General features: G+C 39.2%; 1 protein-coding gene across 1 annotated transcript in view; it reads left to right on the forward strand.

The window, feature by feature from the left end:
• The window catches only part of LOC136875527 (uncharacterized), a 161,383-nt gene that overhangs the window by 73,956 nt on the left and 60,644 nt on the right, over positions 1–26,783 (forward strand). The window contains exon 5 of the mRNA XM_067149075.2: positions 10,648–10,818. Coding sequence (XP_067005176.1) covers positions 10,648–10,818 — 171 coding nt within the window. The remainder of the gene's footprint in view (positions 1–10,647; positions 10,819–26,783) is intronic.

Raw genomic sequence — 26,783 nt, forward strand, 5'->3', positions numbered from 1 at the left:
TGCTGGCAAATTTTCAATGGGTTCTCTTCAGTATTATGATGGCAATTTTAAGTTAGTGGTCATTAAACCCATGGAAATAAAGAATAATTGTACAGCCGAAAAAAAAAAAAAAAACGGCATAATGAAAGCCAATGTTTGACGTCTAAGATTGCTTACTGTACAATTTAAATTTTTGAATAAAAAGGTGGGGTTCGTCTTGGATTCGGAGAAATATGATACTATAATTTCTTCAGAATGAAATTAAATACACGCTTCCACGAAAAATAACAAACAAGTAATTCATAGTATGGATATCATCCGCGGAAACGCAAGTTTGAACAAACTGATTGCTGTTCCTTACCGATTTTAATGTGTATGGGTTTTTTTCCGACTTTCATACATAATTACATAATACTTAGTTGTGAATTTCATGCAAAAATTGGGTGTAACGACAATCCGCTATAGTGAGTAAATTTTTCGCTGTTATGAATTCTCGCTATAACAGACTTCTACTGTAGTCAAGGTAGCGACAGTAGCCTTAATTAAGATACACTCCAAGCCATAGGAAGGTATGTTACCAAGGATATGTACTGCTCAAAGGAAACAAAAAGTAGAAATGCTATAGCATGCCTGCCAGGTATTCTGGTTTTTCCATAAAATGTACGGATTTTGAGTGTGTTTTACGGTTGTACGGATGAACAACGTTATTGTTCGGATTTTGAATATCTGCGCGTGGTTTCGCTTTCTGCGGTCAAATTGGATTTGTTTCACTTTCAAAGTAGCTGGTAGGAAGTTATTATACACTGACTGACAGAGCAAATGCAACACCAAGAAGGAGTGGTTCGAAAGGGATGAAAGTTGGGGAAAAAACAGAGACGGCACGGACGAATAATTGATGTTTATTTCAAACCGATATGCAGGTTACACAATGCGCACGGCATCGACTCAGTAGGATGTAGGACCACCGCGAGCGGCGATGCACGCAGAAACACGTCGAGGTACAGAGTCAATAAGAGTGAGGATGGTGTCCTGAGGGATGGTTCTCCATTCTCTGTCAACCATTTGCCACAGTTGGTCGTCCGTACGAGGCTGGGGCAGAGTTTGCAAACGGCGTCCAATGAGATCCCACACGTGTTCGATTGGTGAGAGATCCGGAGAGTACGCTGGCCACGGAAGCATCTGTACACCTCGTAGAGCCTGTTGGGAGATGCGAGCAGTGTGTGGGCGGGCATTATCCTGCTGATACAGAGCATTGGGCAGCCCCTGAAGGTACGGGAGTGCCACCGGCCGCAGCACATGCTGCACGTAGCGGTGGGCATTTAACGTGCCTTGAATACGCACTAGAGGTGACGTGGAATCATACGCAATAGCGCCCCAAACCATGATGCTGCGTTGTCTAGCGGTAGGGCGCTCCACAGTTACTGCCGGATTTGACCTTTCTCCACGCCGACGCCACACTCGTCTGCGGTGACTCACTGACAGAACAGAAGCGTGACTCATCGGAGAACACGACGTTCCGCCATTCCCTCATCCAAGTTGCTCTAGCCCGGCACCATGCCAGGCGTGCACGTCTATGCTGTGGAGTCAATGGTAGTCTTCTGAGCGGACGCCGGGAGTGCAGGCCTCCTTCAACCAATCGACGGGAAATTGTTCTGGTCGATATTGGAACAGCCAGGGTGTCTTGCACATGCTGAAGAATGGCGGTTGACGTGGCGTGTGGGGCTGCCTCCGCTTGGCGGCGGATGCGCCGATCCTCGCGTTCTGACGTCACTCGGGCTGCGCCTGGACCCCTCGCACGTGCCACATGTCCCTGCGCCAACCATCTTTGCCACAGGCGCTGCACCGTGGACACATCCCTATGGATATCGGCTGCGATTTGACGAAGCGACCAACCTGCCCTTCTCAGCCCGATCACCATACCCCTCGTAAAGTCGTCTGTCTGCTGGAAATGCCTCTGTTGACGGCGGCCTGGCATTCTTAGCTATACACGTGTCCTGTGGCACACGACAACACGTTCTACAATGACTGTCGGCTGAGAAATCACGGTACGAAGTGGGCCATTCGCCAACGCCATGTCCCATTTATCGTTCGCTACGTGCGCAGCACAGCGGCGCATTTCACATCATGAGCATACCTCAGTGACGTCAGTCTACCCTGCAATTGGCATAAAGTTCTGACCACTCCTTCTTGGTGTTGCATTTGCTCTGTCAGTCAGTGTATTAATAAAAACCACCTTTCCAATACATGACAATCCTTTGTATTTAGGATAAAACCATTAATTAGATATAATGAGATACATAACTTGCAAAGTAGCTGGTAATACAAGATGCATTGTTTGAAATTCGACCTGTAAATGTATTGATAATCACATTATTGACTATCACCGTGCTTTTGTCACCTGTTCGACCTCAACTGCTACTTTATTCACTGAGATGTTCCCGGACAAGTAGCAGGCTGTGATTTTAAAGAAAAGAAATAAGTCAAAAGTAGCAGGTTGTGAATTTATATATAATGGTATTACTCCAGCCCGGTTGACAACATATTTCTAATGTTGTAAGTTAGTGGAAATTAAGGAAATCTTACTTGGAGTGCGTCTCAGAAGAGAAATGTGTTCATTGTGATGTCCAGGAAGCCGTCATTCCCCCCCAAGAAGTACATTTACTTTTATAACCTAATTAAGAGTAATACACACCATTTTCATTTCTGAAATAGCTACTTGTATTCCTATTGGCCATCGTAAATTGGCATGTGATCTCATTCATGTCATTAATGATAATCATAATCAGTTACCAAACCCAGTACAATAAAAGCGCTTGTCCATATATCAGAGGTCTTGTCCAGGTCCTATCCTAACGTCCGCACGGCAAGAACCACTCCAGACCAATGGTCTTGTCCAGGTCCTATCCTAACGTCCGCACGGCAAGAACCACTCCAGACCAATGGTCTTGTCCAGGTCCTATTCTAACGTCCGCACGGCAAGAACCAGTCCAGACCAATCATGTTTCCACACGAAACTTGAGGCCTAGGGCCGCTTCGTGGCTTCTAACTTGGGGGCTTACGCCCCCCAGACCACTTTTGCTTGTCCCTATATCACTGGTCTTGTCCAGGTCCTATCCTAACATTCGCACGGCAAGAACAACTCACCAATCGTGTAACTGTAATCACCACCAGCTATTGAAGCACCACTAACTCATTATTTCCTAAGTACAGAGGTTGGCAGCACTGAGCATCGCTTGACAACATCCTTTCTGAGAAGGCCGCAAGGAACAAGCGACAGTTGTTCTGTTGGGGTGAAAGTCTTATCAACCGGGCTGGAGTAAGGATGGTGGTAGTTCTGAAACTCGTGGAATTGTGTGATGAATTTGTAAGCGATTTAGTATTTTTAGTGGTGTTCGTAATGAGTTCAACTGAGAAACGATATTATCAGTCTTTTAGGAAGCCATATTCTGCTTAATTTCCTTGTTTTATACGATCACGGAAAATGTTCCAATGATAAGTGAAAACAGATGAGCACTCATCAAGATGTAACTTTGTGTGAGTATTGAATTTCAGGGGTGATCATAACATATATTTGACTTGTATTAGTTTGGCCGTGAGGTTAGGAGCGAGCGGTTGTGAGCTCGCAACCTGGAGATAGTGGGTTTGTACCCCACTGTCGGTAGCCCTGAAGATGGTTTTCCATGGTTTCCCATTTTTACACCAGGCAAATGCTGGGGCTTTACTTTAATTACCGCCACTGCCGCTTATTTCCCATTCCTAGGCCTTTCCTATCGTCGCCATAAGACCTATGTGTGTCGGTGCACCGTAAAGCATACATACATTATCATTATAGACTGTTATGCTTTTCAGCGTTCAGTCTGCAAGCCTCTGTGAATTTACTAAATGTCGCCACAATTCTCGATTTGCAACTAGTGTTGTTGCCTCATTTAGTTCTATACCTCTTAAATCGTTAGACACCGAGTCTAACCATCGTCGTCTTGGTCTACCTCTACTTCTCTTACCCTCCATGGCAGAGTCCATTATTCTCCTAGGTAACCTATCCTCCTCCATCCGCCTCAGACGACCCCACCACCGAAGCCGGTTTATGTGTACATTTTCATCCATCGAGTTCATCCCTAAATTAGCCTTTATCTCCTCATTCCGAGTACCATCCTGCCATTGTTCCTACCTGTTTGTACCAGCAATCATTCTTGCTACTTTCATGTCTGTTACTTCTAACTTATGAATAAGATATCCTGAGTCCACCCAGCTTTCGCTCCCGTAAAGCAAAGTTGGTCTGAAAACAGACCGATGTAAAGATAGTTTCGTCTGGGAGCTGACTTCCTTCTTGCAGAATACTGTTGATCGCAACTGCGAGCTTACTGCATTAGCTTTACGACACCTTGATTCAATCTCACTTACTATATTACCATCCTGGGAGAAAACACAACCTAAATACTTGAAATTATCGACCTGTTCTAGCTTTGTATCACCAATCTGACATTCAATTCTGTTGAATTTCTTACCTACTGACATCAATTTAGTCTTCGAGAGGCTAATTTTCATACCACCTATTCATTGCACCTATTTTCAAGTTCCAAGATATTAGACTGCGGGCTTTCGGCACAATCTGCCATTAAGACCAAGTCGTCAGCATAGGCCAGACTGATTATTACATTTCCACCTAACTGAATTCCTCCCTGCCATTTTATACCTTTCAGCAGATGATCCATGTAAACTTCGAACAGCTAAGGTGAAAGATTACAGCCTTATCTAACCCCTGTAAATACCCTGAACCAAGAACTCATTCTACCATCAATTCTCACCGAAGCCCAATTGTCAACATAAATACCTTTGATTGATTTTAATAATCTACCTTTAATTCCATAGTCCCCCAGTATAGCGAACATCTTTTCCCTCGGTACCCTGTCATATGCTTTCTCTAGACCTATGAAACATAAACACAACTGCCTATTCCTCTCGTAGCATTCTTCAATTACCTGGCGCATACTGAAGATCTGATCCTGACAGCCTCTCTGTGTTCTGAAACCACACTGGGTTTCATCCAACTTCCTCTCAACGACTGATCGCACCCTCCCTTCCAAGATGCCAGTGAATACTTTGCCTGGTATAGTAATCAATGAGATACCTCGATAGTTGTTGCAATCCTTCCTGTTCCCTTGCTTATAGATAGATAGGTGCAATTACTGCTTTTGTCCAATCTGAAGGTACCTTACCAACACTCCATGCTAATTTTACTACTCACCGGGCGAGTTGGCCGTGCGCGTAGAGGCGCGCGGCTGTGAGCTTGCATCCGGGAGATAGTAGGTTCGAATCCCACTATCGGCAGCCCTGAAGATAGTTTTCCGTGGTTTCCCATTTTCACACCAGGCAAATGTTGGGGCTGTACCTTAATTAAGGCCACGGCCGCTTCCTTCCAACTCCTAGGCCTTTCCCATCCTACCGTCGCCATAAGATCTATCTGTGTCGGTGCGACGTAAAGCCCCTAGCAAAAAAAAAATTTTACTACTCTCTGAACCCATTTCATCCGTGCCTTCCCACTATACTTCACCATTTCAGGTCTAATTTCATCTCTTCCTGCTGCTTTGTGACAATGGAGTTTATTTACCATCCTTTCCACTTCACCAAGCATAATTTCACCAACATCATTTTCCTCCTGCCAGGCTGGGTGGCTCAGACGGTTAAGGCGCTGGCCTTCTAACCCCAACTTGGCAGGTTCGCTCCTGGCTCAGTCCGGTGGTATTTGAAGGTGCTCAAATACGACATCCCCGTGTCGGTAGATTTACTGGCACGTAAAAGAACTCCTGCGGGACTAAATTCCGGCACCTCGGTGTCTCCGAAGACCTTAAAAAGTAGTTAGTGGGACGTAAAGCAAATAACATTATTATTATTAACATTTTCCTGCTCCCCATGAGCTTGGCTGTTTGCAACACCACCAGGATGATTTCCTTTTACATTGAGAAGATGTTCAAAATATTCCCTCCACCTATCTAGTGATTCCCTGGGATCTATTATGAGTTCACCTGAATTACTCAAAACACTGTTCCATTTCCTTTTTCCCTCCCTTCCTAAGATTCTTTATTACTGTCCAGAAAGGTTTCCCTGCTGCTTGACCTAGCCTTTCCAGGTTGTTACCAAAATCTTCCCATGACTTCTTTTTGGATTCAACAACTATTTGTTTCACTCTGTTTCTTTCAACTATGTACAAATCCCTGTCTGCCTCGGCCCTTGTTTGGAGCCATTTCTGATAAGCCTTCTTTTTACGTTTACAAGCTGCTCTCACTTCATCATTCGACCAAGATGTTCGCCTTTTCCCATCTTTACACACAGTTGTTCCTAGGCATCCCCTTGCTGTTTCTACTACAGCATCCCTGTATGCCACCCATTCACTTTCTATATCCTGAACCTGCTTACTGTCTAGTGTTTGAAACTTCTCACTAATCATATCCATGTACTTCTGTCTAATTTCCTCGTCCTGGAGATTTTCTACCCTTAATTGTTTGCAGACAGATTTCACTTTCTCTACCCTAGGCCGAGAGATACTTAGTTCACTACAGATCAGATAGTGGTCTGTATCATCGAAAAATCCGCAGAAAACTCGTTCATTCCTGACAAATTTCCTGGATTCAAAGTCTGTTACGATATAGTCTATTATGGATCTGGTACCCCTAGCCTCCCATGTGTAGCGGTGAATAGCCTTATGCTTGAAGAATGTATTCATAACAGCTAAACCCATACTAACACAGAAGTCTAGCAAACGCTTCCCGTTCCCATTAACTTCCATATCTTCCCCACATTTACCAATCACCCTTTTGTATCCTTCAGTTCTATTCCCAACTCTCGCATTGAAATCGCCCATTAGTACTATTCTATCCTTGCTGTTGACCCTGACCATGATGTCACTCAATGCTTCATAAAACTTGTCAACTTCATCCTCATCTGCACCCTCACATGGTGAATACACGGACACAATTCTAGTCCTAATTCCTCCAATTGACAAATCTACCCACATCATTCGCTCATTTACGTGCCTAACAGAAACTATGTTGCGTGCAATGGTATTCCTGATAAAGAGCCCTACCCCAGACTCTGCCCTTCCCTTTCTAACACCCGTCACGTACACTTTATAATCTCCTATCTCTTCCTCATTATCTCCCCTTACCCGAATATCACTTACTCCTAGCACATCCAAATGCATCCTCTTTGCTGACTCAGCCAGTTCTACTTTCTTTCTTCCATAAGCCCCATTAATATTGATAGCTCCCCTTCGAATTCCATTTCGTTCGCCAAGTTGTTTCCAAGGAGTCCCTCGCCTGTCAAATGGGAGTGGGACTCCGTTACTCCCATAGGTCCGAGGCTTGCTTAAAATGTTCTGAGCTCGGTAAATTCATGAAGCAGGATGCTACCCTACTTGCACATAGTCCAAGTGAGGATCTCTCCTCTAACGGGTTATGGGCCACCGGTGAGTTGTATAGTCCTAGCCGCCTTAGCACAAGGAGGGCCATGACTCAAAATATGTCCGAGATGCCCACTCCCATTCCATAGCAACTGGTATCCCGACTCTCAGGACCACTTACTAGGCTACTCAGCCGTTGCCCATGGTTCACGAACTAGGACGTGACTACAGTAACCCAAAAAAAAAAAAAAAAGACTTGTATTAGTATAGTTTATAATCTCCCCTCTTGCCATCCTTTATCATTATGTTGCAAGACTTTGCGACGCATGCGCATGTAGTTGAAAATTTTCCGTTTTCGGATCTTCCGGATTTCTCTTTTTGAAATTTGGCAGGTATGCTATAGCAGAGGAAGCTTTGTGCATAAAACAAAGGCTGATGTATAGATCACTGAATAAAGATCTAAAAATGAGAGTGTAAAAGTGATATGTCTGTCGCTGTGAAGATGTCGCAAAAGAAAAGGAAAGTGTTTAATGTTGGAGAAAAGTCGCACATTATTCGGCAATTGGAAAATGGGGAATCAAATGTCAACATATCATTTTTAAGGGTACAATCGAAGGTTCCACCTTTACAATACTAAAAAATTATGTTTAGTATGTAAGTAGTCAGATTTATCTTCTGTTAGTTCACTTTCACTTGTCAATATAAGATGCTTAAACCTTGCCTACTTTTAACGTTGATAATAGCTGTCATTTCGTTCTAGGAATATTCAATTATGCCACAACCTTTCTCCTTTTGTGCTCTTGCAGTCAAATATTCCGCGTGCCTCATAACCTCTTAACTAAGAATTACTAACAAATACATCATCACGCCAACATCATAAGAACTCGATCATCAAACTTTTAATGGAGCTATTACCTGTGTTCAACAATTTTATCTTCAGATCAAAAAAAAAAAAAAAAAAAAAAAAAGCAATTGAGGTCCAACATTTTAAGAACATTCTTCGAATTATATCGTGTATTTTAACTTGATGTATTCGGTAAACTGAATTGTATTTTAATGTGAATGTGTATTTGTGACCTTGTCTATTTTATATATATATATAATTCGCTGGGGCCATCAAGGACCACGTTAAGTCTTGTTGCATTTGACACTGAACTTGGCCTTCTTTAGAGCCCAAATTTCCCTCATTCTTTGTGAGTGGGCCTTCTTACGCTCCTCTGTCCAAGGGGCACCATGTCTTCTCTTCGGTTGCTTGTCTCGGTTTATCCCGTTCATCAATATTTTCTTGCGGAAGCAATCTCTGTTAAGGGTATCTTCAGCTGAGATATGTAGCATTTGCAGGTCTTCTTTGGTATTTTACTTGTCTATTTTACTTTTAAGAATTTTCAGCTGGTGATGTCCCAAAAAGAAGGCCGAAACATGTCCCAACACTTGTTCATGTTACCCTGATTAAACATAATTTTTAGTATTGTAAAGGTGGAACCTTTGACTATACCCTTAAAAGTATATTATCATACAATACGGGCTTTGCAATAAAATCCATTTTATGCAATAAACGTCAACATATTGAGGGAATCGGGTGTATCACACTGAACGATTTCTACAATTCTGAAGATCATAGGGATAGTACAGTCTCTTTTCTAAAATTAAAAAAAAAAATCAAGCGGGCCAGATCATCTGTGCACAAAGATAGTGAAGAATCTTTACTTAGGTCATTTAAGCAGCAAAGAACAAATAATGTGCCGATTAGTGAATCTGTTCTTCAAGTGAAAGCCAATGAAATTCCTCACAGCCTCACTCCAAAAATACTGTCCGTAAATACAGTACTTATTTCAGTAACTTTTTTTGTAGTTTTAACTTAATATTATGTTAATTAACCATGTAAGAGTGCAGCTTAAAACTAAAAGATATTACATTTTTGGTAACAAAAAATAAAACAGGTTTGTGTGACTATCGGCTATAACGACCGTTGATTGGCAGTCCCTTCAGAATCGTTATAACTGATTTTGACGGTATGTCATTTCTCAATCTTTCCAACTCACCCCCTCAATCTTTCTCCAGATCTACATTTCAACAGCTTCTACCCTTCTTTCATCCTCTTTCCTCAACATCCATGTTTGTGGTCCATACATTAGCACACTCCAGACATATCATTTTGCCACTCTCTTTTTTAGATCTTTATTCAGTGGTCCATACATCAGCCTTTGTTTTCTGCAGAATGCTTCCTCTGCTATAGCATTTCTATTTTTTTGTTTCCTTTGATCAGTACATATCTTTGGTAACGTAGCTTTCTATGGCTTGGGCCATACCTTAATTAAGGCTGCTGTCCCTACCTTCCCACTCCTGGCCTTGTGCTGTCCGTGCTGATGCAATGTAAAACAAATGCAAAAACCCACAAGGCTTTGAATAAATAATTAGAATTTCATAATGGTAATCATACTATATCCTTATATCTGCTATTATGAAGCAGGGGTAAAGGGCCAGCATGTTGTCTCCGTCATAAATTACACTATTTAAAAAGGCAAATCAAAGAAATTTTACCTTCTGCTGCTTGTAGGGAGAGTAGTGTGTTCATTGCCAAGGCTTGGGACCCACTAACCTGCTCCTAAAAATGTACAGTATTTACTTATATAACCAAATATTTCCCAACTGTCGCATAATAATTAATCGTAAGCAAGGAATATAAATGAATGACCTGTCAAATCTTAATACATATATAACTCTAACCAAAGTTTAATCCCTTATGCTTTGCCTTGCTTTGCTTGGCATATACTGTATCTAGCCCCTTATGCTGTAAATAAATCAATGCTGATTGAGTTATATATGCATACACTTAAATGAAGTCTAACACCTAATGTCTCACTTCGCTCGGCATGTTGTTAAAAGTTGATATGAGTAAGCAACTAAGTAACCCACTAGCAGCAGAAGAGCATCAAGCTCTGGCAGTCTTGTATTGCTCTGCTTGAATTTGCAGCTGTCTTGGCTGGCAGGCGTGATCTAAACTTCTGTACGTGGGTCACTAATCTTGTTTTACTTGTGCATTGATAGGAATTAGATTGTTTTTTTGTTCAACATAACATTAGATGCAACTATCAAATATCATTATTATTAAGGAGAATATTAAAATAACTTACAGGAAATAAAAAAAAATCTGCAGGAAATCTTCTGTAATTCTTTGTATAGTTTTAAAAATGTTCTTTGTTTCTTAGACTACATTTTCACTCGATTTTTTAATTTTCCAATTGATCAGCTGCCTGATTTCTTTCCTGCAGACATCGTGTTGGAGCAAGCTTGAAACCAAAGCTGGTGAGACCAGGCCGAATCCTTGTTCGACTGCGCTCGCAGATGTTTGAAGCAGATGTAGAAGCTGGGGAAGATAAAGAAATGGAGAAGGAAGAGCCTGACTTCAGGGGTAGGGATTTTGAGAAACAGTATGCTTGCAGGTAATGAAATCACAGTAATTAATATAAAGGGATGGAAGCCCTTGCTTTTGGATATGTATGCATTACATTAAACCCAACCTCTTGTACCTATCCAACTGAATACATACAAGGATTAAGGCCACCACACACAGAAAGCTAGGCTAAGCTAAGCTTCGCGGTGTTGTGGAAAATATCGCTCCCAATGCATTTAAGTACGATGACACACACAGGTCGTTATGCTAAGCCATACTATGCCAAGCTAAGCTAAGCTAGACAGATCGCTACACAGGCGATTTTCTTGGCTGTTGCTGGCCTGGCGCATGCGCTTTTCATTTCTGAGCAGTTGGTCTGGCGGGCTGTCGTGTGTGTTTAGTCGTGTTGTGTGAATCTGTTCCGGTAGTACTTTGATATTTTAATACAATGGATAACGGGCCAAAAGAAGGAAGACTAATTGAGGAGGTGAAAAGATATCCCTGCCTTTATGATACGTCATCAAATTACTAAAGGAAAACCGTTGGCAGGAAATAAGTTCAGTACTACAAATTGATTGTAAGTAGGCTATCATTTATAAATTAGCTATATAATCACAATTTTGACAGTTCTGATTGTTTGAGAAGAATACATTTATCACATGGCTTTACGCATATTATTTACAATTTAGCAGATACAGATACAGTTCAAGTGTCTGTTCTGCAACTGTATGCCATATTCTTAAATGTATCAACAGTTACTAAGAACATGAAAGGTAAAATAATAACATACAGAAAGAACTTAAAAACTTATGGAAAAGACTGAGAGACTGTTTTAGGGAGGCACTAACGAGACAAAAAGAGAGTAAAAGTGGACAGGAAGGGGAAAAATGAAGGAGTGGAGATTCCACAAACAAATGGAATTCCTTCTGCCTTATATTTCTCAAGAAGGTGAGCTGTCATTTTAACGCACACAGTGTGACTAATATTTAAAATATTTTTAAAGTATTAAAAATTGATGAAATTATAAGTGAATTTACATGTTTAGTATATTATAATTTAAAACGCATGTAATTCATTTGAGGTTATAAGAAAATAAGAACGTCTCGATTTGTTATGTTTTGCAGCTAAGACGTTATAAACATTTCACTAATAAAATGAACAACATGAATAATTGCATGTGAAGCGCAAGGACTAGGACAGTTCAATATGCTCATTCTCCATAAACAGATCTCCATGTGTCATTTCTTAATATACGTTTGGATGGCAGGAATCATAATTGATTCAAGAGATAACTGAAGTAGCCACCCAGATGACGGTGAAAGTCCGGAATGTGATGACCTACACTCCCTATCACATACATCTGATTCATCATCTGTTCCGTCCGCCCCACACCTACACAATCTCAGCCAATCATGCCACCAAGCAGTAGTGCAGAGAGAGTAATTATTTACAACAGCGAGACAATAAAAGTGCTGTTTAGCATAGTTTAGCTTAGCTTTTTATTCGTGTCATAGCACACCACAGCTTGGCATTGCTTAGCGTAGCTTAGCTTAGCTTTCTGTGTGTGGTGGCCTTTATGCTATCCTTCTGGAGGAGACATCAGTGTATGTAGGAACACACTATTCATTCACGTTCCTTTTCCAAATTTGGCAGTGATTCTTTCAGTTTCTTTTGCTCCACTACATGTCCGGCTACATAGATGAGCGTTCAGCATTTTGGCCTTCAGTCCTTGGTGCTCTGGGTTTGATTCCTGACTGGTTGGAGGGATATTAACCTTAAACGGTTAATTCCCTTGGCTTGGTGTTTCTGCCGTCCCCAACATTCCTGCAACTCGTACACCACATAAAGCACTATCCTCCACCAAACAAAAAGCAGTTTTCAATGCATGACAGTCACTGCTCATCCTTCTCAGAGGGTCTGCTGTGCAAGGGTTGCACCATGCTAATAGTAACCACACAGGGAACATAAAATCCCAACCACCTGCATGACATTTCTGGAGAGGAAAAAAAAAAAAAAGAGTTTCAGTGACTCATAATCATAAATTTACTTGCCTTCCGCAAATGTTCCTTTTCCAAGATAGAATGCCATAAAACCTATGTCCTTAACATATGTTCCTGCTAATAAAACAGATATGATGTCCATTACATAATGATAATAAGATTTAACAACAATTATGGTTAACTTTCCTGTATTTCTTATGGTAGAGCTCTTTTTCATTGTTTTCCAGTTCTTTGACTTGAATTAAAATATTCTGTAACTGGAATTCTTTCATTATGGTTATCCCTTGCAAATGCTATTGCTGGGACTCTGTATATACTGCTGTATACTACTACTACTAGTAGTGATACTGTTGGTGATGTCTCATATAGGAAACTGTGGGTTGAATCCCAGTTATTGAACGTTTTGAATGGTAAAGTTACATCTTACTGTTCACATTCCACGTAAAAATGTTTGTTCTGTGAGTCACAATCATAAAATTTGTAAATTACAAATGCATGCTGCATGCTTATTAGAATAAATAGGATATGGAAAACTAACATTGCTATGGAAGTTGTCAATTGGTGTATAGATAGGAAATATGGAAAATTTTGGGTTTGCTTCAAGTTTCTTCAATTACTACAGCTACAAGTGAAAAATGAAATAAATTTGTGGCTATTAATGGACAGTTTGTGAATCATCTGGTCTTGCACAATATTTAGAATCAATACGAGTTCATTGCTTTGATGAAGTGTACAGTATTTTGAAGAAATTGACTGGGAAATAATGTGACTGATGAGTAGAGCCTGGATTTGTATACGATTATACCAAATAAAGTTTGTACACAACTATGTAAATACAGTAGAAGTCCGTTATGGAAATTCTAAGTTCCCAAGGAGGGAATTAGATATTTTTCCACCAATAGAGCATGTCAAAAAACAGATCAGTTTTCAGCTGTTTTCTGATTAACAGTCAGTTGACAGCAGAGAGCAGAACACCTTTGTTTATTCAAACTAGTACAAGAATACTTCGGTCAAGGTTAAATTTTGGCAACCAGTCGAGCTGAAGTGTTTGATGGTTAGAAAGCGACCAGCATGGTCATCGCGTAACCAGTAGCAGAGTAGCAAATTGACAACAAGGAAGGAAGGAGGACATATTGTTTGGGTTCAGACCAATATCACATCATTTTAAATTTTGGATAAATTAGATTGAATGAAGAATTGGATGAGATTAAGAGAAGATATTCTGATTTATGAGAGGTCTAGAAAATGATAGCGGACTTTAAGAAGAAAGAAGAGAGCAGAAACATTTTAAAGGATAACTAATTTTATAAATGTTATTTATTATTTTATGAATTGATATTTATTATTTATGATTTTACGATTTTAGAGTAAGGACTATTTTATAGATGTTATCTATTATTTTACAAATTGATTTATTTAAGGATTTCCACTAAATGACAAGTAAATGTTAAATTTAGACAAGAAGAAATATTTATTCTTTCAGATGTAAATAAGGACATAAATTAACATATAAATTTAATAGATTCCATTATTTAGGAAAATTCCAGTAAAATCTGCAACAAATGACATAGTAAATAGGAAAGGTGAAACTAAGAGAAATAGTTGTAACAGTTTTCAAAATTCATATATACTTGTTATGTTATACCATTGTACCATAGTCCAAGGATCAATTAATGTTTGGCACAGCTGAAGAAGAGAGCGGTGGCTCTCGAAACATGTACATGTACGGTAATTAAATAAAATGAAATGTATAAAGTATTGACAAGGCGGTGAAAATATTTTTACAGACCTATCTGTGTCGGTGCGACGTAAAGCGGCTAGCAAAAAAAAAATAACTAACACAGTTAGCATGGTACCTTCTTTTTTTTTTTTTTTTTTTTTTTTAATCGTGATGTGCAGTCACCAAGTTCTCCATGTTCTCCATTGTGATGTTTTGGTGCTTATCCAATAAAATTCTCTTGTAGGCTGAGAAGGACCGTTCAACATCATAGGAAGTCACTGGTGGATATTTTAAAAGATAAAAACATGATGGGCAATATATCTTCTGGAGGTTCTTCTTGTTTTCCTCGAATGATCTTAGAAATGTGTAGAAAATTGAATTACGTGGATTACGTTTCAAAATTGCATGGAGACTTAGAAACTCTGACCCCAGTTTGTCCTGCGATGGTACTACTAATTTCCGATTAGCATTCTCCACAGTTGTAATGGATTCTTGAAGTGGAAGTGATTTTATGTCTCACTAACTACTTTTACGGATATCGGAGACATCAGGCTAATGGTCTCTAGTTTTATAAAGCTCTCTGCAATCCAAGTAAAATTGCTCTGAATGTATGCAATATCACTGACTACACTTCGTTCACTGAATGCACTCCAAAAATCGTGTACTGACTCGACAGGAAATAAATCTACAATTGACTAAACAGCTTCAAAATGTTTATTGTAGAAACTAACAGCTTGAAGCCAAGTGACGCATCGTGTTAGGACAAGCTCAGTTGACAAGGCGACAGGTGGTAGATATCCTTCATAATATTGAGTTCTTATGGGGGCTTTCACAAATACTATTTCATTGATGTTATTACATTATTTATGTTCATTAAATTACTTCTCATTTTTTCATGACACATTGTAATGTGTGTGCTAAACAAGTTAAGTGAAAAGTGTTTAAAACACTTGCAGTGTTTTAGCGGCTTTGAACATATAGGCCGCAATATCTGTATACGAAACAAATAGTTTATCTGCTTAGGCCACAAAAAGTTTAATCCTTTGTTAACATATTGTGCAATTAGTGCATGTTTTTTTTGTTCCAGAATTTTCAAACAGATTAGGTGCAACATGGAAGAGACTTCTGGATTCAGTTTCCCAATAATAAGATTGCTAATGTAGAATCCCAAGGCATCTGTCATTTCATCTACTGTGATCCAGATATAGAAGTTCTGAATATGACTTTGAATAGATGCCAGTGTATCCTGGTAACACTCATCCAGATAATTCTTTCGAAGCTAAGACTCATCTGGAATTGGCCTATCACTACACTTCTAAAAATTGAAGTTTGTTCCACGGAATGTTTGCAGCTATTGTTGCCCGGCACGTAAAACTCACTTTTTAAACTTGACTGTCCCATTTGAGTTAAGAGTACCTGCTTAGAAGACACACGATGTTTATTGTTTGCACGCAATGGACTACATAAATGTTGGTCAAGTTGTGACTTCATGGAACACCCTATAGTTTTGTTACACACTTGGCACATTACGACATTCCCATCCGTTGTAAAACATTCCTCAGCACTCAACCACATTCTTAATTTTAATGTAAGACTAGATGTAATTGAAGCCATTTTTCACAAGTCCACCTAACGTAAGTTAACGAACTAAACAGAATACTACTTCTATACACGTGTCAGCTGTCACATCTTAACTGGGTCAGTTGAGGTATGAGTATGCAGCCTGGAAAGTCCATGTGCCATTTTTCACCCCACATTCTTTGCTTTCTCTTGTGCCATAAGATTTCCTAGAACAATATTTTTGTATTTCACACATAACTGATAGTCGAACCGAGCCCCTCACTGGTCACCTGCTTTTAGTTTGTAATAATGTTAAATAACCAAGGCAATGCATCTGGCCATCCCAGATTCTGAGAAAGTATTAGTGCTATTGTATGGAGTTGAGGCATTTGGACTTAATGTATTTCACAAGACAAAGGATTGGAAATCCCAATTTTAAAGCTTCTCTGCCAACTTTAACAATTGGATATTTTCTATATGAAATGAAATTTGCCCATTATTTTGCTAGTGTGGAAAATAAAATGAACTGAAACACACTTTTTAAAATATTGAGTAATTATCCATGATATTAAAAAGGCTATCAATGACAGAAACCGTGCAAGAAGATTCTTATAGCAAGCAGGAACCTGGGGAGTTCAACATGAAATAGAGGAGAAGCTGTCACTTAACAGAAAGAAAAAATTACAGGTCAAACAGTTGGGTGTAGCTGAAAAGCAGAAATGCAAGGAAGATCTGGCTACCAAAATAACGCAGGATGGAAATAAAAAAACTGTTATACAGTATTGTTAAGAATAGAACAACTCAAAATGAATCTATCTAATCTGTAGAACTTCCTAATTGTTAGGTGACTAGGGATAAGACCAAAATATTACAGGAGTTTCAAAGGCACTTTGAAACGTTGCTGAACTGTTATGAAAATGTCACTCCATTAGACGAAGAACCTTATGATTTTGGCAGCACAAATACCACTAGTCTGATATGGTTGGAAGTAGAGACAGCAATATCTAAGCTGAAAAACAACACATCAACTGGATCAGATGAATTAAGTGTTGAGGTGATCAAAGCACTAGGAGAGGTTGGATAACAGTGGATGTACAGGGTACTAAATAGAATCTGGAAATAGAATGTAATACCTAATGAATGGAAGCAAGCAGTCATCATCCCATTGTTGTAAAAAGGGGATAGAAAGAAATGTACCAACTACAGAGGTATAACTCTGCTGTTACATGGCCTCAAAGTCTACAAATCCATCCTTAAGAGCAGGATTAGAAAATATGTTGAACCTACACTTGAGGAGGAACAACATGGATTTAGACCTCATAGATCAACTATAGACCTTATTTTTGCCACCAGAATGCTCTATGAGAAGTAGTATTGGGAGAAAGGTAAAACACTTATAACTGTTTTTCTGGACATCGAGAAAGCATATGACCATGTACCACGCAGGCATATATGGGAATGTTTGAGACATAAGAAAGTGCCCGATGACATCATAGCATGAGTACAACGCTTGTATGATGAAACCAAGTGTTGTGTCCAGGTCCAGGATGGAAGGCAGGTTGATTCAAAACAAAGAGTGGAGTCCAGCAAGGAAGTTGTCTTTCACCACTTCTCTTCATAATCATAATGGATGAAGTTTTAAAAGCGGTTAAAAGAAAGGATCCAACAACTAATGCCCTGGTTTTTGCTGATGATGTAATGGTATGGGGTGAGACAGAAGCGGAAGTACAAACTAGACTAGATCTCTGGCTTGAAGCTTTTACAACCTTAGGTCTCAAAATTAGCAAAACGAAGACAGTTGGCTTGGTTATGAGTTGAAACTCTTCAGTTGTTCATCTAAGAATTGGAGATGAGGAGATGGATATTGCAGACAAGTTCCAGTATTTAGGTAGTGTTCTGTCATCAGACAATACCTTACATCAAGTGATTAGCAACAGAATACAGAAAGCGTCCAAATTCTGTCACGCTGTACGTCAAGTACTTTGGGATGAAACATTTCCGTTAGTTTCCAAGATCAGCTTGTACAAAATATATCTAGTACATATATTGATGTATGGCCTGGAAGCAGCAACACTTATTGGACCAACAAAGAGTCGTCTTCAGGCAACAGAAATGAAGTTCCTCCGTTCTTGTCTACAAAAAACAAAAATGGATAAAATAAGGAATGTGGATCTCCGGCAACAGCTTGGATTGGAAAGAAGCTTGCTGGAGACTCTAGAAGTGAAGAGATTGCAATGGTATGGTCACATGAAAAGAATGGACCCTCACAGGTCTCCTCGAACATACTTTGACCACAATGTTCCTGGGAAGAGACCAAGAGGAAGACCTCGTGATGTTTGGGAAAAACAGATATTGAAGGACCTTGAAATTAGAGATGTGAACTAGTGTCGCATATATGAACAGCATCTGTGGATGGATAGGACAAACTGGTGGAGGTTCGTACACAACCACACCTGGCTTGCTGGAGCGAAGAAATGATGATGATGATGATGATGAGTAATTATCCAGATATGTACAAAACTGTTACATTCTTCACATAATATGTGAAATATATAATATTAATAAGAATATGTAAAAGTATGTAATAAAACCAAAGTACAGTAAAATGCCATTATAAGGAATGCCAGTTTAACGAAATGTTCAGAATAGCGAAATTATTTTTAGGCCCCTTCCCTTTTCCCTATTTAATGTGTGTTAAAATATTTCATTGTAACGAATTTCAAACTTTCAGTATAACGAATTAAAATGTAGCCTTTTTGCTTATATTTAACATCTTTTTCCTTCAAAATATAATTGAAATTCATCCTGTTTTAATCGCTGCGTATTTTGCATTTTGCACAACATGTCTCTATACAGCTAATAGCAGGCGGCACACACTATACAACACATAGGCGAAACTACCCGATTACAAATTAGGGGAAGGTAAGCAAAACACATTACAATTCTGACAAGCGGGTTGCCTACCCAACACCACATGAAGATTATCTTATTCAGTTTTGGTGTACAAGTACTGAACGTCATTATGTAGGATTAATTTCTTATACATAAAACACAAATTAAAGCCGATTTTCTATTAATAAAAATATCTTCAAATATTAGGGTGCGCAGATTGGATTAAGTGAATTTGTTACAGTTTTTGTGTTTACAGGATTCAGGTTCAGGTAGCCATTTTCCATACATGTACATGATTGGTCGAGCTGGATATCAATTTCAAAGTAACCAATACATAAGAAGTAGTGCTATTGGTTGGGTAGGAGTGCCACATTTACAATCAACCAATGAACGTTACGGTTTCACATCTCTACACTCAGTACTACATTTCGTTTATTCACGCCTCATGACACGTTCATTATTTATCTTCTGTTCGTGAGGCAACGTGTGTATTAATGGGCCAGTTAACTCTTTCGCCAATATGGATCAAAAGAAGTGAAAGCAGGTTTCTTTAAAAGAAAAATGTAAAATTCTTTTATAACGAACGCCAGTTTAGCGAAATGTTCAGAATAGTGAAATTCCTTTCAAAGTGGAGAAAAGAGGAAAGAAAGGAGAAATAGGGAAGTTGTATGACATCAGCCCTTCGAAGTCATGAAATTCCTTACTAATGAAGACAAAATTTAAATCTGTCAGAAAGTGGACTGGGCGTCCGTATCTTGAAGCACGCAGAGGTCGCGAATGTTGAACTCGCACCTTAGAGTGTCGACTCGATCCCTTAAGTTGGTCGAAGTTTGTTCGATTCAAAATGGCAGCCAAAGTAATTCCTGCTAGTCGGACATGGTCGAGTGTAACCTTCAATTCACTATCAAAGAGTGTGACCAAAGAATAATATTTAATAACCCCCTGATCCAAAATAAAAGGCTTCTACTAACATTTGTTTTAGAAAAAGTGTGATCTGCAATAATATTTTGATATTTTTATGTGCCCCCGTGCACATGTTTTCATATTTGTAGTTTGGTGTTTTTCACAACTTTCAGTGCACTTGTTATTTTAATAGCTGCAGCAGAAAAGGTTTTCATATTTGTTCTCTTTTGTTTTTCACACCTTTTAATAATACTGTCCTCTCATCTTTAGATATGGTAGATAGAGTTAACACTGTACCCGCGGATATACGACGTAAAATGTCCTCATGTCGGAAAAAGTCGTATTTAGTGTTTATATCCCTGTTGGATAGTTTTTATTCGTACATTCAGTAGTACGTTTTCTTGCTTAACACGTTCTTTTTTGTCCCCTGTAGAAACGTCTTAACGAGGTTTTACTGCACTATTCATAATTCATAAAATACATAAGTTCAAAAGTAAATTTTAGAAATAGTCCAACCTATATGTTGGCAAATGTATACAGATTTTTTAAAAAGAAACATTTTAAGTTTACTTCGACAGTAGTACTCAACAACGTAATTGAATTTTGCAACAGAACCAAGGATTTTGAATTAGAGGAAACTAACACAAAGTAACATATAAGTATCATAAAAGGCATGTATTCCAACATACCGATTTCTAAAACAAAAGATATTATAAGTGATAGGAATCCGTGTGATGATGAGGAGGAAGAGGAAGATGTGCCTCAAAGTGTTTAACAGAGTTTGATTCTTGTGCAGGCAACAAACATGGCACATAGTCTTCAGGATTTTCTTCTGTCACGAAGTAATGTGCCAGAATCTGTGTTAAATTCAAGTGCAGTGGTTGCTGACTACCTTGAATATTCGTTTGTGTCTGTGAGTGTTCAGAAAGCAATTACAGATTTTTTTCAAAATATAAAGTCGAGGGCATAATGTACCGATACAGGGTAAAATTTGAGATGCTGAAAACTTCTTACAAGAACCTGTACTTCATATCATTACTTCATGTGTATATATATGTATCCTAATTTTTCTCTTATTTAATAAATACAGTGTTAAGGCTTTTTTCTGTGTAAATACATGTTGAAATAATGGAGATACTTCAGCAGGTTTATTAGTACAGTAGAACCTCGATAATTCAAAATCGGTTAATTCAAAATCCCACCTAATTCGAAGAAGCTCTCGTTCCCGGAAACTTGAGATACGGTTTTGCATGTTATTTAAATTGTTTAATTCGAAATACGGATAATTTGTAATTTGAAGTACAATGTCGGCCCCATTACCGAAATTCAGGTTTTAATTCGAAACTGCCTTTACATTTTAAAACAATAGTATGTTACAGAGTAATATAAATTCAAAATTTATCCGCTTCATGATAGAACGCGTCTTCCGGAATGTGCAGGGGTAGCTTTCTGCACTTTCACACACTTCGGTGTGTACAGTGTGCTTCATAATTGCTAAGTTTGAGTGAAATCTGAATTCTTTTGTATTCAACGTTTTAAGGAACGCCGTAATATTGCGCAGCAGGCATTGTGCGGAGAAACAGAATCTGCGAACACTGGTGATGCCGACAGTTGACGATAAAGCGTGGCTCGTATAATCAATTTGTAGACACCGAACAATATTGTCATTGCTGATGAAACTGCGTTTGCTTTCTTTTAATGCCGAGCCTAAACGGTCTTATTGTTTTAAAGGAGAAAGTGCCAGCTGGAAAATCGTACAAGGATGGGGGTCATTGTACTATGTTGCAATGCACGCGGAAGGAAAGTTCGATAAGCCACAATGTTTTAAGGGCGTCGGGCACATTCTGTGCATGTACAAGGCATCTAAAAATGCAAACGGTAGAGTAATCCAAGAAATATTGCATTTGCACAGGGGAACCAGCATAATTTATCCTCGTCTTTGAATCGTGTGATTTTATTTCTTTCGTTGCGTGAGGTTCTTTTTCGTCTTCTTTTCTTCATGGGGCCTCTAAATATTAGTTCCTAATTAGCGTCGACCTGTAAGATCTTTTGCTACCATGTTTTTCCTTCATTCCCACCTAGATATACCTGCTCCCTTCGCAAAACTGCAGGTTGTTCTTATTGGGTCTTCTTGGATTTTTTCTCTCTCTTCACCTGGTAGTCCTAGAATGGAGAGTCTGATTGTACCCAGCGCCTCATTTTGAAAGGTATGTGTTCAGCTGATTCCTTTGCTTCATTGCATTTCCTACATTTGTTGCCTCTTATTACTCCAATTTTGTGTAGGTGTTTTTTTCAGATGGCAGTGTCCTGTCAACAGTCCTACTACCCATCTTACATTTTCTCTGCTGAGTTTCAACAGTTCTTTAGTATGCTTCTTGTTTGGTCCTTTTGTCAGTTCCTTTGCAAGCCTGCATCCTGGAGTATTTTTCCAGTTTTCCATTTGTTTCTTTTGTACCCATTTTCCTATGTAGTGTCGGGCTTGTCCATAGGAAATCCCGCATACAGTTTCTGGGCCTACAAAATGTGTTTCTGCCCCTTTCCTGGCCAGTTTATCTGCTTTTTATTTCCTTCTATACCTGCATGCCCTGTTACCCATATTATTTTAACAATGTTGTACTTTGAGAGCTTCAGGAGAAGTGAGTGGCAATACCAGACAATTCTGGATATTATCTGGATTGCCTCTAGTGCCTTAATGGCCATTTGGCTGTCCGTAAAAATGAAAATGTTCTTATTCCTATAGTTCATTTTCAGATTTTCTTCAAGAGATGTTGTGATAGCTATCATTTCAGCTTGAAAGACTGTAGTGTGTCTGCCCAGGCTCATCTGGATTGATCTCTCAGGTCAACTATGCCATCCATAGTCTTTGAGCCATCAGTCCACCACACTATATCTTCTTTTTCAGTATTCCATTTGTTGATATCCCAGTCTTCCTTTTTTTATTATCGGGGTCTCAAACTGTTTTTCAAAGTAGTACTTTGTAATCATATGATCAGAAGGCATGTGTAGAACTTCCTCTGTTATTACTCTGTTAATTTTACAGTGTCCTAGATAGAGTCTTTGTGCATTCCAGCACTCTGATTGTGCCAGTCTATATGAACTCATTCTAGCCTGTCCTTTTATGAAATTGCATAGTGATGGGAGGTCTAGTAAAGTATTCAAGGCTTCTGTTGGTGTAGTTCTCATAGCCCCAGTTATGGCAATGCATGCCATTCTCTGTAGGCTATCCAATCTACTGCCGACTTTTCCTTGACTTACTTTCTGCCACCAGGTGATTGAAGTATTTGCGTGAGGTTATGTTTGTCAGTGATTTACCCAAGGGAATTATTTGAACATTGTAAATGCACCTTGTTGGGTACATTTCAGAAATAGTTTTTTCCATGGCATTTGAAAGGTTTAAACTCTGAATGAAGGTGATTGCATGCATTAATAGGTCTTAGAGTACTTTGTGATGCGGCAACTGTTTACATTTCTGAAGTATGAGAGAAGTGCCATGGTGGGAAATTGTACAAGGATAGAGTGGCCGTATTGTGTTGTCATGCAGAAGGAAGCGAGAGACTTTCTCCCCTCTTCGTAGGAACATTCGATTAGCCACGATGTTTTAAGGGCATTAGGCACTTTCTGTGCAAGTACAGGGCATCTAAAATGCATGCAGTACAATAATCCAATGAATAAAGCACTTGCACATGGGAGCCAGCATAGATTTCTCATCGTCATTGAATCGTGCTTCTTTTTTTTTCTTTCCTTCTTTCGTTGCAAGAGGTTATGTTTGTCAGTGAGTTATCCAAGTGCATTTTTTGAATACTCTAAATGCACCTTCTTGGATGCATTTTGGAAATAGTTTTCTCTTCCATGACATTTGAAAGGTTTAAACAGTGAATCAAGGTTAACTGCGTGCAGTAACGGGCCTTAGAATATTTTGTAACGCGGCGAGGGTTGGTGCTTCTGAATTACAAATTGACGGTTTATTCGAAATCACGTAATTTGAAGTCGATTTTTGAGTCCCAACGACTTCGAATTAATCAGGTTTTACTGTAATAGCCGAGTTCTTAAGAATTTTCTTATTTCGGTATAACAAACTTTCACTATAACAAATGAAATTGTGAGGTCCCCAAAATTTTGTTATACTGGTGTTTTACTGAATAACCATATTAGAACCTCAGTTCATCAAAATTTTTCGTTTTCAGTTGTCTACAAGTAAAGGAATGGAATATGTAATTATATAAGAATTCAGGCCCTACTAATTACTATAGAAAACAAGAGTTGATGAAGGAAGGTCAAGCAGGAAAGAGAAAATTGAGGGGCCTGTGGACGCAATGCCAGTTTGAGCTAGGGTCATTAACCTAAGCTCTCAAGTTTGGAGCCCTTTTTTCTACTGGCAGGGGATAACTTGAATGTATTCTACAGCTTCATCCGTGGGGGGTGTGTCCCCTTTCTGTCATCGGCTAATTTACCAGTAGTAATTAATAAGATTTTTGCAATCAGTTATGTAAATCAAATTTTAAAAAATAGTGTGTGCGTGTGTTCATCATGATCATCACCATTTCCCTTTATCCAGCTGTAGCCGGGTAGGGGCAAATATGGTTCCTCTCCACTTGATTCGGTCTTTCCACCACTCCTCTTCCAACACTGTGTCCCAGTCCAGGTTTCTTTCTATAATACTGCGATGGATCATGTCGTTCCATCTCAATTGTGGTTGTCCACAGCCTCTCCTTCCTTGCATTTGCATTTCCATCATCTTTTATTGGCATTCTTTCATCACTCTTTCGCTTTATGTGCCCAAACCATATTATTACAAGTTGTCCATTTCATGACCGTATCGATGAGTATAATCAAGAAGTTAGTATAAATAACCGCCTAATTGATACTTTATTATTGCCTCAGGCAAAATTGAATATAAATTAACACTTACAGGACATGTTTCGACCACTTAGTGGTCCTCTTCAGCTGTATAAAGAAAGAATTGAGAAGAAAAAACATTTGGACATTAGGGCAATAAGCACAAATAAAAATTCTATGGAGACTCCTTTGTTAAAAAATGGAGGTCATCAGAACAGGACATCTTGCCACTCATTCTTGTTTGGAAAAGATGTTTATTCTGCGCTATCTATAGGGTCTGTCTTTGAGCGCGACCTGGTGAAGTAACGATGTGACACAGTCTGACAGTTCATGCAAAACTCTGGAGAGAAGGGAATTAGAGTTTTGTTGTCAACTAAAATAACATGTGAGGGAGGAGGGAGATTGGGCTGTGCTTCTGCGATGTCGTGTTTGATTATATCTCTTGTTCGTCTTGTCTGTTTCATGTCTACCCATTCCAAGTATTTAATAATATTCTCGTATGAGATGTTTTTTTGTTCGTTGTTTTCGTTAAGATTCTCTTCACCGTTGGTGAAGATGGTACCCTCATTGGAGAGAAACAACTGGCCATCGAAAGGGGGGGTTAGATACTGTGAAAATCTATATGCAGATGCGACCACCAGGATATGTTTGCAAAAAGTACAACCCTAATCAATCTAACTCTGAACCAGAGCCTTCAATATTGAGGAGTGAAGTAGAAGATGCAATTAAACACCTGAAGAATCATAAAGCACCGGGAAGTGATGGTATCACTGGGGAAATGATTAAGGAAATGGGAGAAGAAGGGGTACGTTTAATGCACTTCATCTGTAACAAGATATGGGACAGTTTTGTATGGCCACAAGACTGGCTCATTTCCATCTTCATTCCACTTCACAAAAAAGGATCAACAAGGAACTGCGGGAATTATCGAACCATCTCACTAATATCACATGCAAGTAAAATATTATTGTATATCATAAATGAACGTTTGAAACTTTACATTAGATATCAGCTCCCGTCAGAACAGGCTAGCTTTGTCAAGGGAAGAGGAACTAGAGAACAGATTCTAAATATACGTCAGTTGGTTGAAAAGGCACATGAATTGAACATTCCTTTGTTTCTGTGCTTCATTGACTACCAAAAGGCCTCCGATTGTGTTTTGTGGCCAAAGTTGTGGTGTGTTCTAGAGGAAATGGGAATTCCATCTCATCTCATTTCACTTATAAAAGGCTTATACAATAACAACTTGGCCAAATTCAGAGTTGATGGTGATCTATCATCAAGTTCAAAGTCTCCAAAGGTGTGGGACAAGGATGCTTCTTATCACCTCAATTGTTTAACATCTATGGTGAATATATCATGAGGCATGCCCTCGACAGTTGGGAAGGAGGTATTTTGATTGGTGGGAAGAGAATTAATAACTGCCGTTTTGCAGACGACACCACACTTGTAACCAGCAGTGTACAGGAGCTTGTCGAGATAATGGATCGTGTACAACAGGAAAGTCACAAACTTGGCATGGAAATTAATTGGAACAAGACAAAACTAATGATTGTCAACAAAGGTTCAAAAATTCAGCTGCCACAGCACCTTAACAATCTCCAAAGAGTCTGTCAGTTTCCTTATCTTAGTTCAATAATCGAGGATAAAACTAGCTGCGAAAAAGAAATCAAACGCCGCATCATTCTTGGACATACAGCTGTGGCAAAATTAAAGATGATCTGGAAAAATAGAGCAATATCTATGAGTACGAAAAAAAGATTAGTCCATTCGCTTGTGTTCTCGATCTTCCTGTATGGATGCGAAACTTGGACCATAAAAGCTAAAGACAGGAACCGAATCAACGCCTTCGAAATGTGGTGTTGGAGAAGGATGTTGCGAATACCGTGGACAGCCAGGCGAACAAATGATTCTGTCATCCGGGAAATTGGAATACAAGAAAGTTTATGCCAAGTTGTGTACCAGAGAATACTGCAGTTCTTTGGTCACATTATGAGAAGAGAGGATGACAACCTGGAAAAATTAATTGTCCAAGGAAAAGTTTCTGGCACAAGGACACTAGGACGGGTTGCAAAAAGATGGGTTGATCAAGTAAGAGAGATC

This window comes from Anabrus simplex, chromosome 6 (assembly GCF_040414725.1).
Source record: "Anabrus simplex isolate iqAnaSimp1 chromosome 6, ASM4041472v1, whole genome shotgun sequence".
Lineage (NCBI taxonomy): Eukaryota > Metazoa > Arthropoda > Insecta > Orthoptera > Tettigoniidae > Anabrus > Anabrus simplex.